This window comes from Cinclus cinclus, chromosome 4 (genome assembly GCF_963662255.1).
Source record: "Cinclus cinclus chromosome 4, bCinCin1.1, whole genome shotgun sequence".
Classification (NCBI taxonomy): Eukaryota; Metazoa; Chordata; class Aves; order Passeriformes; family Cinclidae; genus Cinclus; species Cinclus cinclus.
In genome coordinates this window covers 67,360,800-67,384,281 of record NC_085049.1, presented here as the reverse complement: position 1 = coordinate 67,384,281, position 23,482 = coordinate 67,360,800, and the positions used below count along the sequence as shown (strand labels likewise).

General features: G+C 47.3%; 1 protein-coding gene across 1 annotated transcript in view; it reads right to left on the bottom strand.

Moving 5' to 3' along the window:
• PLXNA4 (plexin A4) overlaps positions 1–22,770 on the bottom strand; it is a 392,054-nt gene extending 369,284 nt beyond the window's left edge. Inside the window, exons 1-2 of the mRNA XM_062492432.1 lie at positions 21,592–22,770; positions 3,805–3,987 (exon numbers count right to left, since the gene is read on the bottom strand). Of these exons, the coding sequence (XP_062348416.1) occupies positions 3,805–3,987; positions 21,592–22,770 (1,362 nt within the window). The remainder of the gene's footprint in view (positions 1–3,804; positions 3,988–21,591) is intronic.
• Positions 22,771–23,482: the final 712 nt, after the last annotated feature.

The window sequence follows — 23,482 nt, the reverse complement described above, 5'->3', positions numbered from 1 at the left end:
ATCCAAACCAAGAACACTGGTACATCCCTGCTTTTCTCCTGGCACTGGACTGAGAGAGTGAGCAAAGGAAAAATAAAAAGCCGTGGAATTTTGGGACCTGGTTGTTCTACAGCAAATCGGTTTGCAGGGAGAACATCCCCAGGAATAGCTCCTGTGCTGTTTGCAGGGAGACAAAATAGACATTTGCTAAGCTCAAGTGAGGGGGTTTTTTGCATCTCCTGAAGGAAATCACTAAAAACTCCCAGAGTTGCCAACTGCTTTTCAGCCTGAAGCCTTCCCCTTGATTTGCAGCCAAGGAAACCCATCAGGATCCCTGGATTACACCAAAACTGTGGGAACACTCAGGACCAAAGCAGTACAGACATGTGGGAACACCATGGGACAGCCAGCACAAGAGGAAATCACAGACACTGGGTTCTAACCAAAGCACAGCAAGATTAACTATTTCCCATCAAACAATGCCACAAGTGGTCAGGAGCTGGTTTTTCATCCCACCTGATCTGTTAAGCTGTTTGAGGTGATCACACATCTCACAGCACTTAATGAATTCATTCTCTCAAGCACTCTTTGAGCAAGGAAAATATTCCCTGCCATTTGCAGGAGAGAAAATGAGACATGGAGACACACCAGAAGTTCCTGGCAGAGCAAAGAACTGAACCACCCTTCTCTATCCTCAAGAAGACACAAGCCCCCATTAAACCTTTAATCCAAGGGCAGTGGTTTTTGTGTTTGATATGCACAAGAGAATTTTCCCCTTTTCTGCCAGTCTTCATTTTTATCCTATTTATTTCTTCATTCTGCAGAGCCAGGCTGCACCACGGACAAGGCAGCAGAATTGGAGGGAATATTTCTCCAGCACAATATTCTGTGCCTTCCTGATGGACTGCACATGGAGCTTTGTGAATGAGCAAGGGTTGCAAAATGGATTTTGCCTGGGGCAGTGAAATAGCTGGGGCCAACTGTGTCATTCGGTTTCACTCACACTTTCCCTACCCCATCTCTATCTTGGTTTTTCCTTTTCTTTTCTCTTTGTTGTCTTGGTTACACGGGCAGATTCTTGATACTCTGCTAGTATTCATTTTAATGATATGTTCCTGTAAAGCACAATATTTTCCTTCAGTTGTGTGTGCCACTGGATAAATTCCTTTGACACATGTGACATTTGTATATGAACTAACAGATATTGCTTTATGACTGTGGGTATTTTGCAGAGCATTCATGGATCACATAAATCCAAATCTGATACACAGTCTGCCACTTTCATGTATGAAAAAAAAAACCACGCAGAGAAGAAAATACTGAAGCCACAGGGGAAAAAAGCAGCAAAAGTTTCTCCAAAACCATCTTGTAATGACTTGCAGCGAGTCTTCCAAGTGCAGAATAAATCCTGCTATCTTGGGGATAATCTCAGAACTCCTTTTTCATGCCATCCAAAATATTCCACTTCAGCTTGACCGAGGAGCTGCACTGCACCAGGAGAAGCAGCAGAGTGTGACATGCCTGGTAGAACCCAACAACACACACCAAAAAAAAAAAAAAAATCCCAGGTCCTGGGATTTGTCCAGGAGTTTCATCTAATCCTACAAGGTTTACTCCAATTTACCACTGTTGTTGAGCAGAACACAAACTTCATGTTGAAATCATGGGTTATGCTGGAGCTGCAATCCCAATGCAGCACCTGATTGATGAGTCAAGGTGGAAAACAAAGCATCAGAAAGCCCATGGCAGGGGTCATGGAGCATCAAGGGAAAATCCTGAGTGCCAAACCACCCAGAGGAGTGGTTTGTCCCAGGGTCAGACACCCTCTGGACCACTGAAGGGGACAATGTGAGGAGGAGAGTCAGGGATTGCAGAAGTCACAGCAAGGACTGGGTTGAACCTACAAGACTTAAAGGTTTCCAGGAGTCTGGGTCAACTGGTCCAAAACAATCACATGTGGTTAGGGGAGGCCCCATTAGCCCCATTTTGCTTTGTGTTCTGTCTCTTTGAGGGAAATTTATTCACCTGAGCAAATCTCAGCCCAAGGCTCCAGCCCTGCTCCAACTCACCCAATGTGGGAACTACCACAAGCAGAATATTCAGCACTTTAGGAAAAAGCTCAATTTTATTCCCTTCCTCAAATTGCATCAGCCACTTCAGCTCTCATCTCCTCATTCTTTACCCTATAAGGCTGTCCCTGCTCCCCATCACACTCCATAAAGCACAGAAAGCTTTCTCTCCTATTTTCCCCTATTTAAAAGGAATCAGATCATGGATTCTGCAATGTGACCTGCAAAAGCTAAGACAGAGCTGTGGTTGAGTTTTCTTCTCCTGAAGCCAAAGAAAACCCCAATCAAAAGCTTGTGAGTGCAGGGAGAGCAGTCATTAAGCATTTAGGTTTTCTCAATATTTACCATTCAGATCTCAGCTACCCCATTTCCCTCCCTCCAAGATACTGACTGAGAACTGAAGATTATTAAGATATCACCCATGACAGGGAAGCAAAACCTTATTAGCCAGGGGAAGAGATTATTTTTATTATGACTGTTAAAAAACCAATTTGGCTCCCTTTTCATATGCGTGAATAAAGGGGAAAAAAAAATACTACCATATTTTCTTTTCAAAAGCACGAGCAGCTTTTCCTCTGTTTCGAACAAAGCCAGAGACATTTTCCAGTGGGCAGGATCCCATTCCTCCCTCAGCATGGGGGAAATGCCATCTGAATTTACAACCCAGACCTGCTTTTTAGCTGAAGAAACAGGTAGGGAAACAAAAACAGATTCCAGACTATCCCCTAAGCATCCATGAGCAAACAACTCCCTTCACTCCCCACAAGCCACAGTGGGTCACCTTTTCACAGCACTTCATTCGCCCCAACTTGGAAGTCTTGGCTTGGAAAAGGGATTTGAAGAGAAAACAACATCCTAAAACATCTCAAGGCTCTGCCCAACCTCCCTTCCCAGCTTCTCCCCCATCTCCATTACCACAGCAAAGCCACAATCTCCTTGCGCAGGCAATGTTTTACCACACTCCTGGGCTGAACATTCATACCAGCATTGTCAGACTGGTATAGAGGGGCTGAAACAGAGGCAGTGTCCATCATTAGCTCACTCCCAACAACTCTTCTTTCCCTGGGAAAACCACAGGCAGAGGATCCCATCTCTCCAGCCTCTCTGAGTACTTCACAAGGCAAATCCCAGCCGTGCAACGGGCACATTTCCAGGGAGGATGCCCAGAGAGGAACACTAACACACTCTAGAGTCTGTTTATGTGGCATCAGCCGTGAACATAAAGCTCATGATGGCTCAGGACACAACTTTCCTTAGGTGCAAACCCTCTTCCTCCAGCACAAACCCCCAGCCTGACGTCAATGGGACGGCTGCTAATCCCGTGCTGGGCTTGTGGGGAAATCACAGGAAATCTGAAGAAAGATCTCCAAAGCATGAATCCTGTTTCCCAAACTTCAGCCCCAGTCAGTTTTTCTCCAGCATGCATAGGCACCCCCGTGATCAATGACTCAATTAGAGACGGTCTGAACACAGAAAATTCTGTTGGATGCAAATTACATCACATCCATCTATGACTGGGGATGTGGTTTGACTTCTGAAGCAATAATTTCCTGATGAATAACCATTTGGAAAAAGGATTTTATCCTTCCTCAGATCATCTCTGTCCTTGAGGGTGAAACAGTCTTGTTGCCAACCAAACCATTTTTTTATCCTCAAAAGGAGCACCTTAGGACAAGGACTGCGCTCATGCTCTAGGCAACACTTAAATCACCATAAAAACATGAAAACCTGAATTAGAGGATCATGTAAGTCTTACCTTCTTGAGCTTCCCACTCTTGGTGCCCACAAAAGCCAAGGAGTGGTTCTTGTAGACATAGGCAATCACCGAGGTCATCCTGTCCCCATCCTCAGTGAAAATGGGGAGCCCTCGCACCATGGATGATACTCCCAAGGGGGCATTCATATCCAGGCCACAGAAATTGTCATCAATTGTTAACAGCTGCAAAGAAAGAAAGAAAGAAGAAAGGGGGAAACAGCTGAAGCCACCAATTTTTAGCCATTTGGGTACTATCCCTTCATTGCATAACATGCCTGTAATTTACACAGGCTGACAAAAATCAGGGAGGACAGGACACAACTCTCCAAAATTGTACAGTGAGTTACAGCCAGAAGGAGAAATGGAAAGTTGGTTCTCTTGAATGACAGCCCAGCAGGATACATTACATTAAATTTTTTTGCTACTACTTTACCAGTAAGTTTTACCAGTCAAGTCTCACCAATCAAGTGAAAATCTGCTGAAAATGTCTTTAACATACCGAATTTTGGCCAAAAAAAAAAAAAAAAAAAAAACCCACAAAAAAACCCCACAACATTCCCATAGATCTAGAGTAAGACCCACTGAGCTAAATCCACACTGGCAAATAAAATAGACCCTGACCTGTCCTCTGGACCTGGGATCCAACACTAAGGGTCACATCTATCAAGTTAAAATAACCACCCCTCTCCTAATTCTAAACTCAGTCAGGTTGCTTATGTTACATCTTGGAAATTATCATCCTCCAAGGAGTGTCCAGGCATTGTCTGAGCAAGAGAGGGTCAGCCCAAGCCAAATCTGCAGAAAAGACTGTGGTAAGAATTAAATAACATAAATTTAAAGCCCTTTCCAGTACTTCAGGGGGCTCCAAGAGAGTGGAGCATAACTCAGAGTAAGGGATGGAGAGATGCAATTGCTTCAAGCTGCCGGAGAGCAGCTTTAGATGGGAATAATTTTTGGCTGTGAGGGTGGTGAGGCCCTGGCACACATGATCCTGGAAAGCTGTGGCTGCCCCTGGATCCCTGGGAAGTATTCAAGGCCAGGCTGGATGGGGCTTGGAGCAACCTGAGATAGGCGAAGATGTCCCTGCCCATGGCAGAGGGTGGGAATGGATGGTGTGGGGGAAATCACGCTGTGAAAAGCCAGTGTCCATAAAGAAGACAGAGGAGCTCTGCAAGTTTATTCGAATAGAGAGAGAGAGAGTCCACCAGGGCATACCCCCATGGGGTTTCTCTCTCGAGGTTTCAGAGGATGCACCCTTCTTTTATCCTTAACTCACCCTCTTGCTTTCCCCATTGCTGAGGTACCAGGAAGGTGCAGCCTTGCCAAACTACATATCCCTCCCTTGAACATATAATTTCCCCCAAAGCTCAGCAGTTCAGGCTCTCTGGATTCGGGGGTTCTGCCCAGACCCATTTATCCAACCCTAAAGCTCAGGAGTTCAAACTGTAGTTACAATTCCCTGGTTTTGTAAGGAACTTATACAGACTGTGGTTGGTAGCGACATTTAAGCCCATTTCAAAGACATTAACACCCATTCCTCCTAAAGACCCATCGAGCTGTTTGTAAGGACATTAGCACTTGCCTTTCCTCCCTTTAAGTGCCTTCCAACCCAAACCATTCTGTGATTCTCCACCTTACTAGGATGCTATTATTCCCTGAAGTTCTCTGGAGAAGAGGGAAGCTACCACAGCTACCACGGGACTTTCCAACTTTTGTTTGAGATATCCATGAACTCCCAACAACAAGAGAAATATCCCTATTCATTAATACTGCTGCCTGAGCTCCAACACCCACCGCATTTGAACTCAACAGGATTTTCACCAGATAGATGCTCCACTGGGATCCTTTCACTTAAATAAATGCAATGTCCAGTTATCCCTAAGGGTGTTTCTTTGGGCTTCAGAGAGCTCCAGAAACACAGCAGGATCATGGCACAGGCAGCTCTTCTACCTTCATGCACCATCAAGGCAGGTGAAGCTAACACAGGTCACAGGTCTCCACAGAATAAATCAAATAAAACTCCAAATATCCTAGCACACAACTGCCCGGGCAGTTGGACTTTATTAACTTCTCTGGGGCCACTTGCAGATTTCAAGTTAAGCAGTCACTTAAAATGTTTTGCTGGAGTAAGGCCTGGAAAAGCAATAATTACCTGTACAGGAAGGTTGCCTAGTTTTGATATATCAGTACTAAAGGACCATGACAATTCTCTTTGACTCAACTCACATCTTCCTGGAAAAGCAGCTAAAAAAACAGTGACGCTCCCTGCTTGAGTTCATGAACAGTAAAAGCCTGATGGTTGATTCATTTTATCCTCACCCAGCAATTATAGGCAATAATTATAGATGGTTTTGCTGAATAGAAGAATAATGTGTCCTAAATGTGCTTATAAATATATAAAGCCTAGGAGGAATTCAAAGAGCCATTAGGAGGGATCAACTAGCCTGAGCTCTGGCCTGCAGGAGTCATTAGTGTTTGTGGACTGCCCTTTTTAGCACAGCTAAAACACCAGCTCAAAGAGCAATTAGGGGAGCACATCAGCAGCCTCCACCAGCAGCAGGCTAGTCCAGCAAAAAGGTCCAGGAAAAATCTACAACACATCTCTGGTACATGAAAATCCATCACCAACATGGGGAAAGAGGTTTGTCAGAGAAGGAACCACCCAACCAAGCTGGAAATGCACCTTCCAACAGAGCCAGGGGACCACAAAATTGCTCCAGATGATTCCCTCAGCCCAACTGTACGGCCCCTTGATGTCCTTCCAACCTGAATTTTCCTATGGACCTAAGATCCAAGAATCCAGGTCTTCAAGTCAGGCCCAACTTGACCAGAAATTCTTCAGCTCTGAGGTCAGCACAGTTTGTGTTTCAAGAGTATAACCAAACTCATCAAGTGCTCATTTTAAGGGCCTGATGAGCAGAAAAGAATCACTTGAGGCAGCAATCAGGAAACTCCAGAGCAGCAGAAAGGGAGAAAAGTTCTCAAGGAAAATGAGACAGCTTTCTTCACCACCAAAACAATGAGAAGATTCATAGTGCCAGCAGACACCTTACCTAAGGTGGTGCAGGGTACAAAGCTCCATCCAAAACCAGAGGAAATTAGTCTGACAAGCAGTGAAATGCGATGAATACAGCAGAGCTGGCACAGTCAGAAGCATCCTCCTTGGAGAAGCACAGCCAAAACCAACTACTCCTGCTGAAGCATTTGAGAGCAGAAAGGATCCACATAATCATCTGGCTGCCTTTTATGTGATCTGGACACTCCCATCCCACGAAGGAGCCTGGGAGGGCACAGCCCCCAAAAATCACAGCCTTAAGCACCAACACCTGTGGCTGATTTACAGCCTGTCTCCAACCTGCTGAGATTTCATTAATCTAATTGCCACTGGGTAGTCCCTCCTCCACCTGACTGGGTTCCAGCTGAACTCAGACCTACCCTTAATGAGGCTAATAATCCCACACAGACAAAAAATTAAATTTAAGCCTATTTATTTCATCTTTTTTCCCCTGCCATTTTTTACAGAAGAGCACATCCTTGTAAGAAGCACTTACAGGGAAATAGCAGGGCGCATCTTTTAAAGAAGGTGGAGTCACTAGATTTAAAGAAGAAATTGTTTATGATGAGGGTGGGGAGGCCCTGGCACAGGTTGCCCAGAGAAGCTGTGGCTGCCCCTGGAGCTCTGGAAATGTCAAAGGCCAGGCTGGACGGGGTTTGGAGCACCCTGGGATAGTGGAAAATGCCTTTGCCCATGGCAGGGGGTGGAATTTGATGGTCTTTAGGTCACTTGCAACCCAAACTATTCTAGAACTCTGTGTCCACTCACGTGTTGCTGGTTGGGTGCCAGAGAAGCAATCACAGCGTTGTGGTTTGCCATGTGGACAGCCCTCCCCCAGGAACAGGAGCAAGGCCAGCAAGCCACACGCCACACAAAAGCTATTTTCATTTAACATATTTGGGTTATTTCCTTTGGGGATCATCTGCCAAAAAAACACCAGCAAGCAAAACCCTACAAATAAACACCACCCTGCTCCTGCACAGCTGTGGCTCTCAGCTGCACACAGGCCTTTGTAGAGACAGAAATGCAGTCATCTTCTGCAGCAAAGAGAGACACGTAAGGAAGTTTGGATTTATGATGAAAGGGTCAGGAGTTGCAAGCACAGGTTTATTTTCCATTCCAGACACTCCTAGCAGCAATATAAAGTAGCCACGTTAAACTCTCTGGAGCTTCTCTGCCTGGCAATTCCATGCTAACGACTTTCCAGAATGAAGGAGGAGGTGAGGACATGAATTCACGTCTAAAGCTGCTGCCACGGTGCCTGGGATAGGAGGGAAGCAAAGGGAAGGTCTAAAGAGGTGGGAATAATCTCAGCACTTCTCACATCCTGAGCAGTTAAAATCCAACCCAGAAAGCCACAGCCAGCAGGTAACTTGGGAGGAAATGGGGGCCTGCAGTTGGAATGCTGGGCTGGAATTACTGCCGTCATCCCACACCAAATTCCCGTTTGCAAACGAGGGAACGTTTCTCACCGCCACCCTGCCCGAAGGAAGCTGAGAAGCACAGGTTTATAAGGTGCTCTGCATATCCAAAATATCTTCATCTGAGATGGATTAGCAGCTCCCAGGGTATAAATGCCCTCCCTTAACCCACCAGCCACCTCTCTACCTGATTGTGTTCCTGCCACCTCGGCCTGTGTCACCAACCAGGGCTCCACCTACAGCTGTGACACCATAGTCAAGTGTCACAGTCACCACTGAAATAGGAAGGATGTGCAAAAGAATGGCACAATCCTGATCTCCAGGATTCTGGCAGGTGTTTGCTATCTCTAGGATTAAGCCTTTCAAATAAGTAATTAACACATCCAAGCTCTCCTGAAGCGGATGGGTTTACAAGGCTGGTGCTGACTCAGTCCTGAAGGGATTTGCTGAGCCCCCCAAAAACCCCAAATTCAGCAGAAGGGTCAGAGATTTGGTTATATCACCTCCTTCCCTGCCCTCATCTCGTTCCCAGCAGGAGCAAGCATACTGGCATTGCACAAGTGGCAGGAGCACCAAATATCAGGGGACATGGGCAAACACTGCTCATAATACACCAATTGTCCCTTAAACATCTGCTTTCACTACTTGCCTCTGATAATCAAACACAGCCTAATCCATATTTGGGGAAAAGCCTCGATAAAGGATTAGCCACCCCTCAGTCCTCCTTGCTTTCACTTCAGCAGAATCTTCCTCCTCAATCAAAGCACCAGAGCCTTTTTTCCCAGATGTCTCAGCAGGCTCCAAAGCAATTCCACAGACTCACCAGGGATAAAGGCTGTCCCAGTGGCCAAGTCTTGCCTTTGATTTACAGCTAATACCTAACAGCCCTGCCTTCATGTGGTGGCAGGTACTTGGCTCCTTTCTCCTGTTATCTCAGACTTGGCTGATGCAGAGGATGGAGGGAGCACACATTAATGGATGTCTGTGCTGCCAGCAGGGCCAGGGAGCCAACAGCAGTAAGAAATCAACAGTTAGAGGCATTTGAGTCTTTGCAAGGAGATATCCAAGGTCTTTTCCATCACCTGACTGCAAGATCTCCTTCCTGCCTGACTTCAAGGGCTGAGTGAGGGTGAAGGTGGGTGCACTCATGTGCACTCAACAGGATATTTAAAAATCTAGAGAGATGGAAGACATGCAGCAGGAGCTGCATGGTATCTGAAGAAACACAAGCTAAGAAATTTGGGCTCTAGGTCACCTGCAGCAGGCTTGAATCATAAATCCCCACAGAACAGAGCAGGAAATAATGCAAACCATCTCCCTGCAAACCACAGGACTTTAATTTCCAACGACAGCAGGATGGTACCCAAGGCTCATGCTTCTGCTGCTTGCCTGTGCACATTCTCTGGGTGGTTTGAGCATGGTTTGAGTGCAAGGTGAACTCCTGGCTGGACGCTGCTTTGCCCTGCCCATGGCATCAGTACTCAGCATTCCTGGAGCTGGATTGCCTCGCCCTCTGACCTCCTGCATTATCTCTGATTCTGTCCATGATTTCCTGTGAAATCAATGGATTTTGGCTCACCTGCCCTTTCTCCCCACAGAACTTCAGCAGAGCCATCACATTGCATCCTGCTGCTGTGCCGAGCTATGAAATCCCAGCACAGGATGGACATGGTCCCTCTGCTTTCCCCTCCTGCCACATCATTCCCAGAACTTGATGCCCTCCCCATCCCAGGCATTCCTGACAGTGGGTCAGGAAAAGGCTGCAGCTGTAGATCTCATTTGCCAGCTGTAGATCTTTGTCATCTGCAGCTCAAAATTTTGTGGACAAAGAGATGGGCAGTAACCAAAGATAGCACAAACCACCGACCAACCCCTCTCCAGCAGCCGGTCTGGGGTCTAATGACATCCAAAAATACCCAGCCCCTTTCCCCAGGGTGCTCTGTGATATAATAGAAGCTGAATAAAGAGCCAGCATTTGGAAATACATTATAATTGCACGCTGCTTTTCGCTTATGCACCCACAGCAGTGGTTACTGTGCACTTACATGTCACCATAAACAAATGACAGTGCAGTTACAGTAACTTTACCAATTACAGGGAAATTGCACCCACTGTGCTGAGAGGTTTTCATTCATACACAATTCAGGAATGCAAGAACAAGAGGGGAAAGTTACTTAAATTAACTAGAACTGGTACAGGCATTTGGTTTTTAGGTCTGTAGTTTAAGCATCAGTTCAAGGACTGGTGTCAAGTTTCCAGAGTGCTGCAGAATCTTAATGGAGTACAGACTTTTTTTGCCTGCATTTATGTTCCTGCTCTGCTGTGAGTGTAAGGCTTCCCAACAGTCCACACCATGTTCCTCCACATCGTAAAATTTGCAGTTTCCTGAAGAGGAGGCTGCCTTTCTTGCAGAGGGCAACAGGTTCCTTCAGTCTTCAGGCCTTTTGCTCAGCAGAGCTGGGTGATCATCAGTAATTGTGGATAAAAGGAATTGTGCTGTAAATTCATGCTTTCAATTCAGCATCCTCCAAGTCCTGCCTTTCTGGATGATTACAGTGCCCAAAGATGTGCACAAACTAAATCCATTAGTGAGCCCCTACAAACTGGAGCCCAGTACTACAAAACTTATACAATTCTGGCACTAGGTTTGCTTTCCTTCCTTTTTGTGTCATACCTTAGACATGCAGAGCCCTACTTTCAGCATCTGCTGACCCTGTCACAGCCATGGCAACACGATTGCAAAGATGTTTTTGTTTGTTTGTTCTCCATCTCTAGTTCCCACTTTTGCTGGGATAGCTCTGGAAGCAGCACTGGGCTGTTGTGGGCTCTGAGCAACCTGTTCTACTGGGAGGTGTCCCTGCCCATGGCAGGGGGTGGAACTGGGTGAGTTTTAAGGTCCTTTCCAACCTAACCATTCTATGATGCTGTGATTAAAGGGAAATTGTTCATGTCCCCAGGAAGGAAAGTAATACTGTGATTTAAGTGGCATTTGCAGTGCCTTGGTTAGACTCCAAAAGTCTGATGTGGGCACAGAGAAGGGACAGTACCTCCAGCAGCAATGCAGACTGAGATAATAAAACATTCAATTCATGGAGATCTTCCCATTCCAAATCCCAAACATCTGTGTATCTCCCTTTTGCACATTGCTTTTCCATCTCTTCAGAAAACTTCCAGCATCATGGCTCCAAATGTCAGCATGAGCACCCCAAGCTGTGCAGGCAGGGTGAAATCACACCCCAAAGCTGTGTGGTCACTGAGGTTCATTCCTACAAACCAGAAGGAGGGATGTGAGCTGAAGAGCAGCAAGTGTGACTGTAAAAGGTATAAAAGGAAGCTGAGCTTTCCTGCGGTCCCATAAACTTCCCCTTGCTGGCTCAGAGGATCATGTGGATGAGGCGTTGAAGGATAAACAGAGGAATATAATCTCTGTGGCTCCCAGATCAGTGCTTTGAAAAATTCACTTAAAATTTTTCACATCCCCCAAAAAAAGAGAGATTATTGAGTGTGGAGACTCTGCCTTTGAAACTGCCATGGACTGTTGGGTAAATAAGCATTTAGGGATTTTTCAAAAGGGAAGTATTGATCAAATAAGCTGCTAGAGCTCTTCTATAAGAACTTACTCCAGCAGCAAAGCTCTGTTACACACCTGAAACACAGCAGCACTGATATTCTCTGGTGCTGCTGTAGCTGTGGAGAACGAGTCCCAGAGAGAAGAGATCTTAAGTGAAAAGGGGTTTTTGTGTAAGCAGAAAGACACCTTTGAGAGAAGGTGCTGCATTTTATCCCAAAGGATGTTACATTTCCCTGACCAGCCCTCTCATTCCTATTGAATGCACACCAGCACCTGGTCAGATAAAGTCTGTCTACCTCCCTTTGATGGCACCACCAGCAATTCACTGCATCACCATTGCTATAATTATTATTTTGTTACACAGGGAAAAAAATTCATTGTTTGGGCTGCAAAGTGCCACCCGTGCCAACAGCGCTGCAGAAATGAAACAACAAGGCTGCTTTGCATGCAGGCAACACCTTCACCCTGAGAGCCCTGAGCCTCTTAAAAGCATTAATTAAGCCTCACCACGGTCCTGCAAAGGTGATTTAAGTGCTGTAATGAGTGAGATGTATGTGCTGCTGCTCTTCAGCACTGGGAAATGGTGAGAGCTTGGCTTGCTCAACAAATAACAGAGAGGCGAGATCAAGGGCTGGCATCTGTATCAGGGAGAATCGAGATGTGTCTGGTCCCATCATCTAGCAGAAGATGAATTTAAAGAAGCCTGGTTATCAGTTTAAACAACAAACTAAAGCACTCGAGCCCTGAAAGGGAAAATCTCCCGCTTGCAGCTGCTTATCTGTGCAGATCGTGGTGCTTGAGGAATTCAGTGTTTGTAGAGGCAGTGTGCATTCACTGAAGCTCCAACTGCTGCCGAATCTGGAAGCAGGACTGAGAGACTGGGAGGCTGCAGCCAGCCCTGGGAGAAGAGACACCATCACAATCACAGCCCTGTGTCTCCTGATGTGGGATCCCCACCAACAGCCCTAACCCAAGAATGACCCCAATGGTCATTCCCTCATTTGGAGGAATGAATTTTTATTATTCCCTCACTCTGCCTCTCCACTCTCTCTCCTTCTGTAAATACGTGTCTGGCTAATATTGCTTGTTTACAGGACAAATCAGCTGGACAAATCCTATTATATTTTGGATCACTGACAATGATGGGGTAATGACATTGAAAGGGGGAAATGCAATGTTGTTCCTACTGATCTAATGTCATCCACATGTTCCATCAACTACACAGCTCCCAGTGCTGTATGGAGGAAACGGAGGAAGCTCTGTCTTTACCATTTAGTTCCAGTCCTATCTGGGTGTCTGGCCTTTCCTAGTGTTGAGTATTTTTTTAAATATAGAATTATAGGATGGTTTGGCTTGAAAGGGACCTTAAATACCAGTCAGTCCCACCCCGTGCCATGAGCAGGGACACTTTTCACTGGATCAAGTTGTTCAAAGCCTCATCCAAACTGGCCTTGAACATTTCCAGAAGTGGAACTCCAGCTCCATCCTGAACCTAGATACAGTTACACAACTGGGTCTGTGCTGGCTCTGCAAACACCAAATTTTGTCCTAAAGCTGTTGTCAGGTTACTCAAAGATTGTCCCATTCCCAATAAAATGCTTATCAAACATACTTAGAGCAAAAACTGTATTCTACAACAGCACAGCCATTCAGGGGCCAGGCTGGGAGTGTCTGGGGCAGAAATATGCTCAGATATGATTCAGGCATCTCTCTGTGAGTAAAACAGCTTTTTTTCTGTTCTCCGTCTCCACACTATCCTGTCTTCCAATATCTGTGTTATCCTACCATGTACAATGGGAACCCATCCATGCAATTGGGATAAATAGAGAAATTTCAGGGAGTGAAAAATATAAAAAAAGGTTTTATGTTATACTCCTGGAATATAAATAAATAGACATGTGCATCAGATCACTCCCAGAAGCTGAATATCTTTACTGAGCCTCCAAGTTCTGAGACAGACCCTGCACTGTGTTTCACCCCGACAGCTCCACTAGCATCAGGAGAGGGAGGAAGGGTCCGTGCAGGATTCATCCAGAGAGCAAAACTGAATCCAGCACCCCCTCGACGCCCTCCTCAACAGAATGGGCATTGTACAACCTCCCCTGCTCCAGCTGCTTTAAATAGCATCAGCCTCACCAAGGGAGCCGGAGTCATTTTGCTTCTGGCTCTTCCAGGACATCTGGGGTTTGCTTTCTGCCTTTTTTTTTTTTAAGAAAAAAACCCCCTCTTGCACAAGCATTCCCCTTGGCCTGCCAGGCGACCTCCTGTCGAGGCAAAGCGAGGTCAGGTTTGCAAAGTCGCCGATCTCCTGGCGCGGAAGAGAATGTGAGGAGATCATGTGGACGCCTCCAAAAATGCGAAACTGAGCCACATGCGACCACAGAGCTCGACCACAGAAGAAAACAGCCTGGGTTGCTGGCACGGGAAGCAGGAAAAAGCAGTTCCCAGAAATAAATCTAATTGTCCATGTGGCAAGGAGCGCCGGGAGACAGCGCGGGCAGGGATGGAGAGCCTGGCACTTTGTTCACCTGCACGTGGGGGACCAGCAGGACCTGGTGTGGTGCTGAGCTGTTCAGGCAGAGCCAACTGGTGCAGAGGTGGGATGGATGGTGTGGGGGGAGCTGTGCCTGGAATATCTCAGTCACAACAGCAGCTCTGCAGCCTTGGGTCCTGCTCTGCCCTCAATGAACATTTTGTGTCAGCGGGGTCACCCAGATGTGAGCGAACAGCTATGTGAGAGGGTTTGGCACCCAGCCACTTAAAGGCAGAGGGTTTCCTCCTGTTTTATGCTTAGGAAGGAAATAAATGTTTTTGAGAAGGCTGTTTCCAATGCATGTTTGGGGTTGTTGTCCCCCCAGGCCAATGAGGATTTGGGAAGGAGAGGTTTCAGGTGGGGGTGTTTCAGGGTGAAGGTAATTAATTACTGCCAGAATTATTTCTGCATCCACTGGTCAGGCAGTATCCTTTCAAGGACAGGTGTTTAATACTGAGAAACCTACTTAATACCTCAAATGCAATCATCCTCTCCACACAATTAGGCCCTAGTTGACAGCCCTTAAAGTGCAAGCTTCTGTTGATGTAGGGGATTAAGAGTTTTTATTTTGCTCTCCCTCAGAGCCAGAGCATCCAAAGTCACTTTTTTCCTATGCCTGGAGCGCAAGCACTTTGCAGAGGCAGGGACCTGTCCTTATCCCTGCTGGCTAAAAGCAGAGAGGTGGTACCTGGGAGAGAGGACCATCACCCAGGGAAAAGAGATGAATATCCCATAAACTGCCTGGGATTCCTCACAGTGGAAGCAGTGGGGACAATTTCCCAATCCCACTTCAGAGGGGTCAGGACCTTACTGGGAGCACTGGAGACATGAACTCAAGTTTCTATTAGCCCAAGGAGCACAGCCCCAGACATCTCTGGCCACTTCCACCACTGACCACAGCCATGAGAAATACCAGCTGTGTCCCTGGACAGAGCTCCCTGGGCTGCCTCACATGGGGAGATAACATGAAATTTCTCTCTGTGGAAGTGTTTTTCACCCCGGAGCAGAGCCAGCTTTGCAGGGGAGGTGATGCTCAGGCCTGCTGGAGGCAGAAGGTGCAGGGGGAGATTTGCAAATCACAGAGCTCAGCTGCAAAGACCCTGAGCCAGAGCCCTACCCAGTGTCCCTCTTGCTCCCCAGCTCAGATTCTGCTCCCTCCAGCCCCCAGTGTCAGCAGGAGGACACTTGTCACCTCTTATCACAGCTGTGGGTCCCTGGGCACACATGCCATCCAACAAAAACTGAGGTGACCGAGTGCACAAACACAGATCTGGCAGCCACCAGCCCGTTTGCTCCAGCTCCCAGTCTCCAGTGAACATTCCCTGAGAGGCATTACAGCATTTCTGAGGGTACTGCCCTTCCAAAATCTGAACTTTGTCATTTTTGCAGGGGTTTCCTGCTCTTATTTGCATTTTCAGAGGAAAAATAAGAAAAATCTGTTAAAGATTGACCAAGAACTGACCTCAGCTGTCCATAAATCCTTTGAATCACAAACACCAGCCTGTAAATTTTAGAGTAAAGATGTTTACACACAACTTGTGCATGGTCTGTCCAGCTTGAATGAGCAAAAAATGCTGTTGTGAAAGCACCAGTGGCACTGACACACACAGGGATTTACTTAGAATTGCCCAGCTGGCAAACAGGGAGAATATGAGATAAAATGAATTTGATAACTCATCCCTGTGATTGATCCATTCCCCTGGGAAAGAGTCAGGCTCACATACTCACCAATCCAGCCAGGAGAAATGGGCAGGGCTGGGTGAGCAAAATGCCAAAGCACCGGGATTGCATGGAGCTCCTTTCACACATTCCTCTTCCCAAGGACTAAGCGAAAACTAACACTTCCTTTTCCCCAGCCTTTCACTTTTAAGTGAAAACAGGAGAAATAACAGATAGGGATGACAATTCCTGCTTTTTTTTTTTGCTTCTAAACTGACTTTTTCCCTCGAAACACCCCTTCTTTCCAGCAGCTCCAGCTGGTCCTTCTTTTTAAATGGCCCTGTTCTTTTGCCCACCATGCCAGAGAGGAATGTAAGAACAAGGAAGACATTCCCTCCTCCTGCAACAGATGGGCACAGCACTAAGATCCAGGAGTCCCCGGGCTACAAATTGTGGTTTTGTGCCTTAGCCAACCCCCCTGTAAAACAACCTCCTGCTGCTTCCCATCCTGGTGTCTCAGAGGTGTCCTGTGTCCTGTTAACACTGGGGATGATGAACACAAGCCTGGAAGGAAGAGGAATATGAAACAGGCTGAGAAACCTTGGCCATCTCTTCCCTTCCCAGGAGTCAAGCTGACTGTCCCATACCTACACCAAGTCTTTCTACCACCTGAGCTGGAAATGGCCCTTCCTAACCTGGTGGGATGGAGCAGGAGGGAGCCCAAGGGTCATCCCTGTGCTGCCAAAGGAAAATGTTTGTGCACCCAGCTGGCCTCCAAACATGCCCGACATGGAAGGACTAACCCACAGACTCCTCCTGAATCCAGCTAAACCCTGTGGCAGCAGAAGTGCTTGCTTGGTGGGCATCAGGGATGGGCTGGGGATGCAGGGAAAGCAGGAGAGAGCAGGAGAGCAGAGCCCACTCAGGGAGCAAATGCATGGAGATGGTACAGGGCTCTCAGGGGTTTCACCAGTGGTTTGGGGGTTTGGGGGAGTTACCAACAGCCACCAGAAGCACAGGAAGCCTTTACAGCCAAGTCACTCATCAGACAATGGCTTGGGACCCAAACATCCACCTCTGGTAGCAAAGTGTTGGGAAAACATTGCCCAGCTCTTCACACAAGCCTCTTGTTGGCCAGCCAGCTTTGAAAATATTTCTGTTCTCCCCAAAGTGACAGCACTGCCATGAAAAACAGGAAGAGACTGAATACAGCAATTTGAACAGTCAAACCCCATTTCCTGCCAAAAGGAAAAGAAAATACCAGCAAAAGGCAGAAGCCAGGCAGGAGCTGGGGACTGACACTTTGATTATCTTGGACAGATATTGGTGCTGCATATCTGGTAGAAGCTGCAGTGATAAAGGTGACTCCTTTTCATGGCAGGGACTGGAGTCTCTTAGGCTGGGAGGCAGATCAGGCTGAGGAGGAGGCCAGGATCTCCCAGGTGAGCAGCCCTGGGATGTGAGCAGCTCCTGAGCTGACAGCCAGGGTCACATGCCAGCAGCACCCCAAGTCTGGGACTTCATTGCCAGCCAAAGTTCCAGCTGGATCCCTGCCCCTCTCCATCTCCCCACAGCCCTGACTACCTCAGACTGCTGTGGGGTCAGTCTCCAGTACCCTCCTCTTCCTCACCCACATTTTTTGTCTCACAGCAGTTCACCTGCCTGCTCCCCTGCCTCCTCTGCTGAGCATCCTAGGAGTGGAACTCTCACCAGGTTTCAAAATGCACCTGTTATTCTTATTTCGTTTTAATGACAATCAACAAATCCCCCAACAATCAATTCCTGTTCAGAAATGGCACATTTACATCTCCATCTTCCTCTCAAACTGTCTTTTTTTGTTGCCCCCTCACTTTTTCTTTTTCTTTTTTTTTTTACAGAAATCCAGCATTTCCCAACAGTGTCATAGATCCACAGAATGGATGGAAGGGACCTTAAAATCTAGTCCAGCCTCCTGCCATGAGCAGGGATAACTTCAACTAGATCAGGCTGCTCAATTACAAAGTTTATGAAGGACATTGAAACCACAGTCTTCTTTACCTGACATGAAGCTTGTTTTCTGTTTTAAGAAGCCTATATTTCCCCTCCAGAATAGTCCTGCCTTTGCCAACTCCCCACATGTCTGCAGAGCCAAAGGGTTTGAAGGTGCCCTCTGACTGTATAAGTAAGAATGTCTTCAGTATCCGGAGAGGAGATTTAGATTCCACATGAGGGAAAGCTTCCTCACAGCACAGACAGATTTTAGGGAGAGAGAGTAATCTCCATAGCCAGAGGTTAAGAACAGGTGAGACAAACATCTGTCAGACATGTTATAAGTAGGGCAGAAGGGCAAATCAGATGACCTCAAAAGAATCCTTTTTTCCCAGCCTCATTTTTCTCTGATTATATGAATTTCTAAGTATTTGGGGTCAAGTGTACTGCTTAAATATAAGCTATTATCCTGCTTTTGCAGAGAGGTATTACCTGAGACCATTCATCACCTGAGTGAACATCACCAATTTGCAAATCAACAGCCCAGACATAAAAAGCTATCTTTTTATTCTGATTTATGCTGAAGATGAATGGAAGGACAGCTGTAACACAGGGATAGGAGAGGATTGGTATGGAGGATTCTCCATTCATCTCTGGACTTTCACCTTTCCCACTCTAGAAATTTTGCTACCGGACTGCTGACATCTACAACAGGCACTAGGCATGGGAGAATCACAGGCTTGGTCACACCGAGTTTTTTTAAATTTTATCTTTGCCTTGAGCTTTGCAAACCAGACTGGGACAAGTCTCCAGGACAGCCAACCCTGCAGGATATCTGGGGACCCAATACCTCCCACTGAATACTGACCATGAAACGAAGTTTGTCCAGCCAAGGTCTTTCCTGACTTCAACTCTCTCAGCTCTAGATGTAACCAAGCTGCCTGACCAGAGGAACTACAGAATCTGCTACTGGGGACCAGAGCACTGTTCCCCCACGTCCCTGGAATTATTTGTGTATACATTGCAGGTTAGGAGAGTTGTGCTGGGAATGGCCCCCAGGAGATTTCTCTAGCCCTGAAATAGCCTTGAACAAGGATTACACCTAGGCAGAAGCATCCTATCATGTGGATCTCCTTCAAATCATATTAGAAATATTAGAAAAATAATAATAATATTTGTTACTAAAAGCCAGGCCTGATAGGCAAGGACAGTGCAGTGAACCCAGCTCCTCCAAAGAACCCCCAAATGGCTTGGGTTGAAAAGGATCATGAAGATCATCCAGTGTTAACCCCTGCCATGGGCAGGGACACCTTCCACTGTCCCAGGGTGCTCCAAACCCTTTCCAGCCTGACCTTGGGCACTTCCAGGGATCCAGGGGCAGCCACAGCTACTCTGGGCAAGCAGTTCCAATGCCTCACTACCCTCTGTGTAAAGAATTCCTCGCTAACACCTAATCCAAACCTCTCCTCTATCACTTCGAAATGCTCAGTGCCCAGCACATCGACTGGACCTCTTCTCATACAGTACTTCAGCTGCTGAAGGCAGGGCAGCAAAGCTGAAGGTCAGTTCCAGCGTGGATTGTAGGCAGGTTAAGTCTCTGTTTACACCAGCAGAGAAACCTTTGACATCCACACAAACTCGGGGAAAGGCTCAGTGATGGCTTGGTAATTGGTTTTAGAGCTGCCTCTAACACACTTGCTAAGTGGCAGAGCAGCAGTGCTGGGGCTTGGCTGGCAAGCAGGACATCAGCAGAGGAGACCAGGCTCTCACACATCCAGCCTCCAAAATACTTCACCAACCATCAAATATTTTCCAAGCTTAGCAGCTGGACTCTGCATCCCATCTCAGCAGCCAAGTCACTAATACCTCTTCCCTCGGGCAGCACAGCTGATCTCAGGCAGGGCTTGCCAGCAGCTCTAAGTAGGCTCATTTAAGGAGAGGACAGCCTGCTTAGTTGCACACTTCAGATTTCCTGCTTTTAATTCAAGCATCTCCAGGCTCTTTTGCAGTGTCTCTGATTCACAGTGAAGATGCACACTCATAAATATGTTTCAACTTTTCCCCACTGTGTCCTCTCTCCAACCTCTGCAGTCCTGTCCCTACTCAGTCTGGCATCACTTTTCTTGGTTTGGGACTCACCCCATGGGACACAAGAAAGCTGTTGGCCTTTTTTGCTCCTGTCTAAAGCCACCGAAGGCAGGACTGAGAGGTTTCAAACCTCCTAATTGGAGAGGTCCAGCGCTGCAAACGTTAGTGTGGAGCACAAGCAGAGCAAATATGCAAATGCATGGAGAGGCTTAAGAGCCCAGGAAAGAAACTCCAGTGGGAAGCTCCCAGCTTAAATCTAAAGGCAGCTCTTTGAATGTGCACAGGCCTTGAGGCTAAACAAAAAAATCAAAGCCAGATTTGGGCACAGCCTTTCTCCCTGTGCAATGCTCCACAGGGAGCTTTGCAGGTCTAGGCAGAAGAGATCCCAACTAAAATCAAGGACTTGTCCCAAGGTCAAGCAAGGACACTGGGGGCTGTAAAGGGGAATGAGAGCAGAGTAAGGCAGGATCAGTGTCCTTGCAATGAGACTCCCATCCACATTCCTCATGGTCCGTCCTTGCCCCACCAAGGAGTATCAGAAGAATCCCCCAGAAAACAAAGCTTGAGCACAAAGGAGCAATCCCATCTCCTGAGCACTCCCTGCCTGGAGATTAAGGGGCAGGAAAGCACTCTGGTGTTTCTCCCTATTCCCTTTGCTCAGACTCGCCTCACACTTGAAAGAGCTAATTAGGGATGGGAATCAAAGCCCGGGGAAGCAGCTCCTGCAGCCCCGGGTGCGGTGCTGGTTGTAATGCCCATGTCTGTGCCAGCTATCAAAGCCAGCCCTGTGCACATTCCTGCAATGGCACTAGGAATAAATCGAGGCAATTCCTTCAGACCATTTGTAGGTCAGACAGACCAGCCTTTTCCCCAGTCCTGCCCTTAAATCTTGCAGTGTTTAATCCTTGATCTTCAGCCAGGCCTTAATTTCTCAGTGCAGAGCTGGCTGGAGACCGGAAGGCGAGGGGCTTTGATGGTTAATGGCCAGTAGTTCTTCTCAGCCCTGGAAGAAATGAAGCCCTGGCTTCATAAAGTTCCCTGCATAAATCTTATCCCAGCTCTGGCCCAGGGAAACAGAATTACACCAGCATACACAGAAACAGGCACAAGCCATAACATCTCTAGGCCCTCTTTTGGTTTAGGTTTGAGCCGAGAGTGCACTTGGGTCTAAGTGATTTCACCCCTGTGATTTGCACCATGAAGTAACTATAACAGGCATATTCCTCCTAAATATTCCAAGGCCCCTCGGTTAACTCATCAGCAAACACAGCATGTCTGCTGACACCTTCATCAGCTTGTCCATGAGCTAATTGGGGCAGGAAATGGTTAAATTGGGGGGGGGGGGGGGGGGGGGGGGGTGAGCTGGAGGCAGAGCCAGGACCAGGACCAGGCAGTTTCTGTTCCTTGGTGACTGCTTTAAGGTTGTTTATCTGAAGACAAGACCTGTTTATACACGAGGAGGGCAAGGTGGGTGCTCAGGGGCTTCACTTACCGCGCTGCTACAGGGAATGTCCTTGACCTTAAGCCAGGCCAGATCCAACGTCCCCTCTCCCCTGTAGCAGGACTGAAGCCTGTCCTTGATGCGGTCATTGATGTTTTTCAGGACAAAGATGCAAAGAGCAGACTCATCCAAGGACTTCATCTTCCTTTTCTGCCCCTTGGAGAAGACTGTGAAGAGGATATCATCCTCGGGGCCAACACCCAGAGACCTGGCCAGGATGGCTCCAGCCTTCGACAAGTAGGCAGCCTGGAGCAATCGATATTCCACCCCATTCTTCTCACAGCCAATGGGCACCTCCACATAGGAGTTAAAGGCCGTGTCCTCCTTACAAAGCCGCACCAGCTTGGAGGTATAAACCTGCTCCTTTGTGGTGGAGCCGGGTGGGGAGATCATCTCAGGCTGCAGAGTCAGGAAGTAGACAAAGTTCCCACTGCTGAAGCCGTAGATGTAGTAGATATCGAAGTCGGGGATGATGGTAAAGGTGTCTGAAGGGATCTTGATCATAGAGGCCACAAACTCATCATGAAAGACATAGGCAAACATCCCATCAGCCTCAGAGTTCTTGGTGAGCTTTCTGCTGGAGATGGTGGGGAAATACTCCGGTTTGCCATCTACAGCCGTGGCGATGAACAGCTTGTCATCCATGTTGCTGTAAGAAACAATGACTCCAAAAACAGAGCCACTCTCATTCACCCCAGAGAGGTAATGCTCCTTCTTGTGGAAGGGCTCTCCGAGCTTGAAAAGGTCATCCAGCCTCAGGAGCTTGCAGATGCCTTGGTACAGACTCCCACAGGCTATCAACCGGTTCTCCTTGTAGTCTATGAGGAGCATTTTGTTTATGTTGTTGGTGGGAGTCAAGGGTTCATTGCAGGTTTGGACTATCCTGGGAGGGTAACACTTGGGATTATCATCATCAGGACCAGTCTCGTGGGTCACCAGGACCTTCAGGTCACTGGAGAGTTTGTAGATCCTGTTGACAGCCCCCAAGTAAATGTGCCCAGTTCTTTCATCCACCACCAAATGGTTGAAGTTTCCCTCTGCTTGTTCTCCGGTGAAGGTGATGAAGGGCCTCTTTGGATGGGGTGGCTGCTGTCTGCCAAGAGGTGACATTGTGGTGGACAGCAGGAGGTGAGAAACCAGGCAAGTCCATTTCCACATGGCCAGCGACATGATTAGAGAGGTTTGTATTCCCAAGGCAACAAGGATTAGAAGCTGTAAAACTCTTCAAAATACCAATTCCCTGGCAGATTCTGTCCTACAAGCAAAGAAAAAAAGAAAACAAATGTGCATTACTATGGAGTATTCCTTCCTCCTCCCTCCTTCACAACCATGCCATCATCAGAGTGCATTTAATTGCTAATCCTCCCTTTCTCCACTCTGAGCTCTCTACTTAAAACCAGCACAAAGGGAGCCCTCCTGACATAAAAGATGCTGGGAGAAAAAGCAGAAATCACACAGCAGAGTGATAAATCAGCACCCTTTCCCCTTTCTATCACACACCCACATGCCCCACGGTGCAGCATAAATATTGACTGGACGTGCAGAAAGGTAATGGTAAAAACAACACCCAGCATTGCTGTTTGCACTGCCAGCATCAGCCCAGCTGTGTATTTGCTATCTAAGATGCCAGAACTGGAGAAGGATTATTATCCTGCTCTTCTGGACAAGGCACTGAAGCCTAGAGAAGGTCAGGGATCTGCCTACAGGGATGAGGCCAGATGGATGTTGAGCTCTCCCGCAGCACTTGAAGTTTGTCGGGAAGGAGCCAGGCCTGGTGTGACATTAACATCCTTTCAGGAAGATCTCAGTCCAGAATGGGCCTGTTTGAGCAGGAGCTCTGTGCCTTCCAGATCACAGCTGCCTCACACCAGCCCAGCCTGGA